The sequence below is a fragment of the Cornus florida genome, unplaced genomic scaffold, assembly GCF_030987335.1.
Source record: "Cornus florida cultivar Cherokee Brave unplaced genomic scaffold, ASM3098733v1 CherokeeBrave_3.0.0_Hap2_Chr03, whole genome shotgun sequence".
NCBI lineage: Eukaryota > Viridiplantae > Streptophyta > Magnoliopsida > Cornales > Cornaceae > Cornus > Cornus florida.
In genome coordinates, this window is record NW_026775573.1 from 23,989,458 (window position 1) to 23,998,983 (window position 9,526).

Below are 9,526 nucleotides of genomic sequence, written 5' to 3' on the forward strand. Positions count from 1 at the left end.
TGATTTGCCAAAGGTCATTGTAGCCTGGCAATAGCAGACGCCTACACAGAAACTTCCCACGCCCACCAAACGCCCCCTCTCACCATCATCAGGTTTCCTTTTCCTCCGCAATCTCTCCACTCTCTCTCTCCTCCACTTTCTCTCTCCTCCCTTTCTGGGTTTTCTGCACCCCTCGAAATTCCCGCTATTCCGAATCTCCATTCGCCGAGAAAAATGGCCTCCTCGGCCTTCAAATCCACCTCCAAACGAGGAACTACGGGTTCCGATAGTTCATCCAAGAAAGAGTTGCCTCGAAAAAGATCTTCAAGCGTTAGTGCTGTGTCAAGAACCCAAGTGGAAATACCCTCTGAGTTCTTGAACAAAAGGGACAATCCTCTCTTCTGGAGCTCCGTTTCACCTCCCGACAAAGAAATCGAGCCCCAAAAATCCGTTGGAATCGGTAAATCAGCTCAAAATGCATCGAAAGTTAGTGGGTTGTCTTCCAAAGCTGCCAGTGATGTGGACAGCAAAAGGGGTCGATCGGTGACGAGGAAATCGGATGCTGTCAGTGAGAAGGTTTCGGGCGGGAAGAAGGAGATTGGTCGGAGCTTGTCCAGGGTGGGCACAGGGCGGCGCGTGCGGTCTGTGTCTATAGGCCATTACGGTGCCTCTGAGGTATGGACTTTGTGCTTTTGGAAATGAAATTTTGAAAATTTTGGCTTATTCAATGTTAATCTTATCGTCAATCTTGTTTTTTTTTTTTTTTTGAATTTTGGGTTTTTAGAGTGAAGTGGAACAAGAGTCTGTTGTATCATCCAATCATCGAAACAGAAGTAATTCGAATTCAGTCCCTAATGATGTTAAAAAAGCTCGGGAAAGAACAAAGATTCCGCGGATTCCAGTTACGGAGTCTGCTGAGAGTTTGGTACATTTTTGTTATATTTTGTGATTTGTGATTATGGAATTACTTGTAATGATTTATCTGTTTAATGATGTTGTTAATCTTTCTGAATTGTATGCCTTTCAGTCTTCGTTGCCAGTTCCGAATTGGGAAGATGGAATCTCAATTGGTTCTTTGTCAGAAGCTGAAGAAAAAACTATTAAAGCAGTTTGTGAACAGATGGAGGTGAGGTGCTTGTTTCTTAGGTCCTACATTTTGGATATAATAAGAGTACACTTATGGGTTAGTTGCTTAAATGATAGTTCGAAAAATAAATGTTAGTCTGGAAGTTGATTAGATGTGAATCTTTATTTTTTGTATATGGTAATGTTTGAGGTAACTTGTGATAAAGTTTGGTTTCTGTTCTACCTATTGCAGTCATTCGGTGGGGATGATTTGGGAGATGATACTGGTAGAAGTGGAATATATGAAACTGTGCGATCTGAAGTAAGACGGGCTATCACTGATATACAAAATGACCTTGAAATAGTGAGTTCTTCTAGTGTCCTGAGACAACTTTTGATTTCTTTCTTTTTTTTCCTCTGACCTGCATTGATAAATGCGATTGGTTGACTGGAGTTATAATATTGTAGTTGCGTGAACTCTTTTGGTAGTTTATATGACACAAAAATAACTTCGAGTAGAAATGATATCTACTTTGTTAATTGACTATATGTAACATCCTTTTGGCAAACAAGAGTTAAGAGATTATCTTTCATTTATTAAATATGTGGGGTACACTTCCATAAATTTTCGTAGAATTACTAGAGAAGATAGCATGAGATATCCAATCATTCCAATTAGTGTTAAGAGTTTATTGATAAGCCTTGACATGGGATGTATCTCATTGAGACAGATGAGAAAACATGCCCCACAGGTTCTAACTCTGCAATGAAGGTGCCGATAGTGGCATCTGAGAATCCCTAAGAAATTGACATGGGCGATGCATAGAGGCTTGCATGTGAAATATTTTTTAGATAATGGCAAAAAATATTAGTGAAAAGCCTAGCTTTAGCATTATTTGTAGCAAGTGCTCTCAGACTCGAACATACCTTCGTTCCATAATTATAGCTTTTAAAAGATACGGTTATGACATGATGCAGACAAAGGGATATAACAAATTCTTAAAAGATAGACAGTGATACAGCAAGGGGATAACTACATATATGTATATATTGTACTATGTTTATATAAGTATATATAGATGTTACTGTATTTTAATTTAAAATAATTGTTTTTTGTTCTGCTACGTGTATATATTATGATATAAAACTTCCTTATAAAAAACTATGACAAATAAGTACATTAATGAATAGATCAAACCTGCAGTAGGACATCCGTCCCCAAACCAAAGGAAGAACATGTTGTCCACTCTCGTCCAAAGATCACATTAAATGTTCAAGAGTTACATCCCGTGGATATGGATTTTCATATATCTCAATTCTTCTTCTCTAAGAAAGTCCTGGTATTTGAAATTCCTGTTATACTTGTCGTAACTAATGATATTATATTAGTAAAGACAGTTGTCTTGGAGAATTTGAGAAGTATTGGGCATCTCTTTGAAATATAAATATTCATTTTCTAATTGTAGATGCATTTAGGGAGGATCTAACATGTATGCATCAATAATCAATGAGGATCAGTGCTAGATTAGGATACGACATGTGTAGCACTCCCTTATGGAAGTATCGATGCTGTATAGATCTGAGTACACATGATCCTATGCCATCTTAATATATAATTCCCCTTTGCTCCCAATCTCATTGCCTTTTATCCTAGAATTTCGCACCTTTCTTAGCCACGATCACCATATCTGAAATATGGCAACCTCCAGAAAAGTAAGAATTAATTTGAAAACCTAACCCTCAAAACAAAGTACAAGATTTAATTTAAGGAGCCAAACTCCGCACATACAGTAACTTGCAAAGCATGTATGATCTCATACCCTGATTACATCTAAATTAATATTAACAGCTGTCATAACTGCACTTGTATTTGCAAGGAACCATACAAAATTTGAAATTAAAAAGACAAAATAATACCCAGCCTTTGAGAATTTTCATTTAAAATTTAAGAATCCAATGAACTCATCGTAAAAGGGGGAAAAAACTCCACTTTGAATCTTAAAAAACAAATGGAAAATAGAAATCTGAGAAACTGCACTGTGAAAGTTTAAAATCCTTATATGGTCATCCCTCTAGTACGGCACAAGTTGTGCAGTTCCTATACTGAATAATTTGTACCATCATCATCTAATAGATTACTATTTCTGTAAACTCGAGCATTTTTAGTTAATATAGTTTTTAAATATCATTTTTTTATTTAGTTAATATATATCTTTTAAAACTTTATCCAACTTCCTACACAAAAAATGTCTTGCATACATCTTTCTAAGTGTATTTTTAACATTATAACTGAGAAGAGCGTCTTATGTCCTTTTTAACAAAGGAGTTAGGCTATCCATGCTCAACTTTGCTAGCAGCTTTCATGTGTGACAAGGAATTCATAGTTTATGTAACATGTTCTCCATCATACAGTGTTTTTCTTATGTCACAGACCATGAATCTCTGCTCTCTCTTTCATTTGTAATTCTTCATCAGTCTCCACCGTTCAACTGTAGCTCAACTCCCGATTCTAACATGAGAATTATGTGTCCTGTTGTACATAATTTCTTCTTCGATTTAGGGAAAAAAATAATTTATTATCCGTGTGTCTGTTGTGCACGTATGTTTTATGTTTCTATTCTAATAAGCAGTATCATAAAATTTTAAGAAATGATCTGTTATAGGTATAACCGTATAAGAACTATGAATTATTCTTTGTGGAACTAATTTGATTTCTCAAAAATTGGTTTTCTGTGCTTTCTAACTTATTAATGATCAATTATTAGAGAGTTCAATTCTCAACTGTCGAATAAAATTATGAAAAAAAAACCCAGACAAACAGAAAAAGTTTGTAACCAACGTTTGACATTTTGTTGAGGAGATGTCAGTCGTCCACCGCCTATATATTCTAAATATTAATTATTAAATGGTTTATTGTACTTTTGTAGTAAATTTAAATATGATCAGTAACTGGCATGTATTGCCTCATGTAATATATATGATTGGCTTGATTCTCTAATTACATCTTGTTCAGAACTTATACTGCCATCATACACACGCGCGTCCACACTCATACAAATATATGTATCTTTAACTTATTTTTTTTGTTTTGTCTAAGTTTAGGCTATCCGGAGAAGTAATGCTACTGCTATCGCAACTACAAATGTTGCTGATCTTCCTCCTGATTTGGTTAACCCTGGAGCTGTTGAGTTGGTCTTGGACATCAGAAGGGAATATGCCACAAAGCTTGAGGAGGTAATCTATTCTTTCTGTAACCTAGTGATTCATTGTAATAGGGTTTGTATCATTATGCCAAATAGTTGGGGCGTGGTTTAGGGGAAAGATCGTTTGGATTATTACAATTCAGCAGAACATCTGATATATAATTGTCTAATTGCACAAAGATGTATGGAATTATTTATGCAATAATTTATGGCTCAATGCAATTGGGCTTTTGTTGTTATAGCTTTGTAATGTAAAAGAAAATATAGAAATGGAAATTTTGGAGGTAAATTTACTCTTTGGAGGCAATAGCCTAATAAACAAGTGCCATGTATAAGGCTGAGAATCGTCTGTGACCCTTATGAATGACATGTAGTTCTTGGCACTAAGAAGCACGGATACTGATACGGACACGGGACACAGATACAATATGACACGGATACGCCAACACGTCAAATTCTAAAAAAAGTAGGACACGGACACGGACACGGCATGGACACGACTAATATAAATATAAATTTTTATTTATATATCTATTGAATGAGACAATCGTAGAACTTTAATTAATTTATAAACTCTATACTAAAGTTACATAAGTTAAAAGATGAAGCTATTTGAATATAGAAAAGAATATGGTATCATATATAATGATATTACTATCCTATCTTATCATTATAGTTACGTTTTTGTTACTTAGAGGTTGAACACTTTGATGTATATTTGTAATGTTGTTCCCCCGCAAACACCCTCTCCCCAGCAGCCATAATGTTGTTTCCAAGACTGTCGTATGTTTGTTTTATATTAGGCTAAGAGTATCGGATGTGTTGGTCAAGTGTTTGGAATGTGTTGGTCAAGTGTCCAAGATGTGTCTACCAAGTGTCCGAAATAATAAAATTTATTTTTAAATAATGGACATGGCCATGAAGTGCCGAACACGTGTCTAGGCATGTCTATGGGATTTCGGTGGACGCGGCACCTCATAGAAGTGTCCATGCTTCTTAGTATTGGCGTCATCCATATCACTTTCATAATTAATATGTATTATCTTTCTCCATGTGCATGGCAAAGGTGAAATCTCTCTCTCTCTACATTTCCAGAGAACCAAGAATATATACTTCTGTGCTAGTTGCATTTATTGATGTCATTGTTGACTTATTACTTTTTGTGTTTCCAGGCTGCCTGGTTTCAATAAAATAAATGTCATGCTGATCCTGACTTGCAGAATGTCCGAGGACATTCTAATTAGTGCCTTTTCAATTGAAATTCAATTAATTTCACCTTGTTTCCTGTATGCAGTCCCAGGAACGGGCTAGAAAACTTCAAGCTGATCTGGCTGTTGAGGAGCATCGTGGGCTAGAGTTGAGTAGAATCCTGAAGGAAGTCCTTCCAGATCCAAAGACAACTAATGTGCAGAAATCACGTTTACGAAGAAAAGTAGGATTTTGGTTTCTAGCAAAAAAAAAAAAAAAATCATGTATCAAATTCCTAAATTAGCTATACACTTTATGTGGATTAGTTTACATCTAGAACAGTGTGCTGAATGCAACCACAATTCAGTTCCTTTTCTGGAAATAGCATTCATATAGTAGAAAAGTAGGCTGTGCCTGTCTATGTCAGTGTTTGGATAGCTAGCTTTCATTTGGTAAGGTTTAGACACACTAATCAAATAATTCTTTTGTTGTGTATAGAATCTAAAGTGAGTTTAGTTGTACTTGGGGAAAAAAAAGTGAGTTGTCAATGAGCTGTTCTAATCGTGTTTGGAGGTGTGTCAATGGCCTTGGGATAAGAGGTTGGGTTAAGGCACACAAAAGCTTTCGTGTTTGGGAAAAATGGTTATTAGGGAAAAAAGAAAAAGGGTTGGGGGTGGGGGTGTCGGGTTGGGGGAAGGAAGGGGTTATTTGTAGAATTTGGTGTGTGCAATGTTTAGGAAATGTGATTTTAGTTTTGTCTTTGTGGCTTCTGAAGTTTCTCTTTCATTGTACCTAATGCACCATTTTGAGATATTATATCATTGCCTGGCGCAGTGGTAAAACTCAGGCTCATAAGCATGAGGCTGTGGTTTTGACTCTGAGCAGTCACTTTGTGCAAAAATAATGCCAAATGTTAACTGTGTTTCTAGTCTTCTCTCGCAGCACCCCACATGGGAGACCAGCATTGAATAATACCCTTTTATCTAGACTCTTTCATTTTTCTTGTTTTTGGTAATTACTTATGTTCATATCTCGGGCTGTATTTCCTTTTTTGGGTTATGAGTTATAAATTCTGGGTAATTATTCCATTGCAAGATGTTATGCTTAGTTCAAATGCTACAGAGAATAATAGGATGGCTTCATTTTTTGTTGTAGAAACCTTTTGTAACGTATATTTAAGTCCATGCTGAGTAAACAGTTCGCATCTATGTTATGCCGAATTGGAAGGGGCATTTTGGCATCATTTGGTTGGTAAATGTTTGGAAGGTTTTTGGGTAACGGGCATAGAATGCTGGAATCCTCATTCTTTAGCTTGTATCTACATTTGCATTTTAATGCTCAGTGTTCATTGTTCATTTCTTATCAGAATGATTTTATGATTTTTTTATGACAGGCCAGCACTGAAAGAAGAAAGATTTCGAAAAATCTGACAGAAGAAGCTATGGCTTATTTTGATGAATGTGTGTCCATATCAACATTTGATAGCTCTGATTTCTCTGCAACAGAAGAACTACCTTTCAACTTAGTTGGAGCTTTTGCCCAAGCTCCTGCATCATCTTTGCGCCAAGAAAGTCCAAGCATTTCAACCTCTTATCAACCAGACAGTGGCCTCCTCCATAATCAGGTTCTTTTACTCGCTGATTGGTTTTAATGTTCATTTATTGATACATTCTAAACCTTTCAGGTTAGTCTGACCTTCCAAAGGAAATAAAAATTCGCCCTCGCTTATAAATACAGTTTCTAGCGAGTACAATATACAATTTTGCTTCCTATGGATGCATGACAAATTAGGGTAAAAATTGAAACGTTTTATGGAGATATTTTTGTTTTAAAATTTGAAGTTTGAAATTGTAGTCAAAGTTGAGGGGGATGGGTGTGTTCACTGCAATTGGGTTGGGCTTTTCAACGTCGATTCTGTGTTCAGTGACGATTGTGTGTCTAAAGAAATCTTACCATGACTTGTGCTTCTGTTTCAGAGTAGAATGTATTCTGATAATCTTCTAAAGCTGCATGTTTTGTTTTTCTTCTTTTAGCAGTGAAGTTTAGTAATCTAATTATGAGTGGACTGGAAAGAGAGTGCAGTCTTGATTCTTATTGGAAAGTAAAAGATATACATGGAAGGTTCACGACAAGAAATTATACGTATCTCTTAATAGTTTGCAGTAACAAATGAGTTCCTTATGTATCTAACATACAAGCACACAAACAGGAAACTGAAAAGATGCCGGAATTGAAATTAATTCTCTACAATAAGTTATACAATGTAGCATAAATATTATAAACATTTTCCATTAGGACTCCCTTCTCCATGAATCCATAATTTTCCCCCCTTTATTTGTCTCTGTTTTCCTTAGGTTTGACAATATGTAAAAAAGAAAATAACTATCTCTATGGAAAAAAATTGAAAAGATATTTGAATTTGTAATATTTGAGATTATTAGTAGCAAGTTGTTCTTTCATCAAAATTTGTATGTAAGAAAACATTAACTAAAACTTGGTTTCTTATATAAATTATATCCTGCTTACAGGAATCAGTCATCTGTGATCAACCTGAGCATAGTCGTGGAGATTCTGGTTTAACTGCTAACAGCAGCAGTAACGAGCCCATGATAGACCAAGCGACTTTAAGAGGTATCAATAGAGAAAAGGGTCAGAAATTTAAGTTCTCCTTTGCTCGCAAATTAACTGAAACTGTTGGCTTTGAAAATGACATAAGGGATTACATTAAAAAATTTGAGAAAGACAACAACTCAGAGATTATAAGATCAAGTTACTATGATCTAGATGAGTATAATTTACAGGACCACACCCAGAATTTGTTGTTTGACAGGGTGTTCTTCAAGAACAGAATAGAGTCTGGGAGTCTACATCTCTGTGGTGGAGCTTTTACATTTTCATTTTCACCTTTTGCTTCTGTTATCTGAACTCTTCTGATTGTGCAAATTCCCCGAGTTAAATGTGAGCTCGATTCTTTTTTTTTTTTTTTTGTGGAGAAATTGTATGCTGCTAAAATCGCTCTCATCTCCAAGCTCTATGTCACTTGAGAAAGTATGAATGTTGAAATAAAAGTGGAGATTGGATCAATAGACTAGTGATAAATAGTAAGTGCCACACGTAAGCAGCTATGTCGGTTGAATTCTTCTGGCAAAAGTCAAGACCTGCTCGTCAAGTGGTTGTATGCAAAACCCATCACTGAGAGGCACTAGGGCTGGTAATATGTGGCCTTATCTGTGAAAAACTATTGCAGCTATGATAATTTGCTCATAGGTACACAGAATTTGATTCTTACTGTTGTATACTTTTAGTACATGTATCAGTATGAAATTTATAAATTGACCATTTAAGTGTTTTTCCACACCGGTGAGCAAGAAATTTATCCACACCAACTATAGAGACCATTCCATAGGATTGCTATATTGTTTTTTTGGTAATTACCTTTAGCAATCATGCGTCGTAATAGTGTGGAAATAACACATTCAGCTATTGAAAATAATTGCAACTAGTATCCTTTGTGCAAAAAGCCTCTCTAATATAGAAGTAGTGCATATAACACTCCTGAATTCGTCAGGGTGAAGTGGGGAACAAAAATTCTCTTGTGCATATAATAGTTAGCACTATGAATATTGTGCACATAATACTTTGATATAATGAAAGGGTATAGAGATACTTCGCAGGTATGTAACCTTCTTTAAACTTGAAATAGTGGCATCATGTTACACCTTCCCTATTTGTTGAATACTTTGATTTCCATGAATTATCTGAAGCTTCATTTTGTTCAAGGATGTAGTGAGAGAATAGGAAATTAATATAAAGTAGTTTTTTCATTTTTCTTATTTGGTTGCATGGAAAACAGGGCAGAAAATATTGTGAGGAAAACTAGGGGGGAGATTTTTTTAATTTTTCTGTCATTATTTTTTTCTTTGTTTTCAATTATTTTGTAAAATATTAATTTATGTTTTAAAACAGTCGTGGAAAAGAATACAAGGACATTTTTCATTTTCTTTTTCTAGGAAAAAAACAGAAGTTTTTCGTGCTTGCAGGATATGAGTTGGAATCAGAATGAACTGTTGTTGGGGAATTAGGATATTTTC

General features: G+C 35.4%; 1 protein-coding gene across 1 annotated transcript; it reads left to right on the top strand.

The window, feature by feature from the left end:
- On the top strand, positions 1-8,733 carry LOC132299965 (uncharacterized). Its single transcript, XM_059796880.1, has 8 exons — positions 1-654; positions 764-904; positions 1,007-1,105; positions 1,298-1,408; positions 4,147-4,278; positions 5,542-5,679; positions 6,829-7,059; positions 7,964-8,733. The coding sequence occupies exons 1-8, from the start codon at positions 214-216 to the stop codon at positions 8,357-8,359; spliced, it is 1,689 nt and encodes a 562-aa protein (XP_059652863.1). The 5' UTR covers positions 1-213; the 3' UTR covers positions 8,360-8,733.
- The last annotated feature ends 793 nt before the right edge of the window (positions 8,734-9,526 follow it).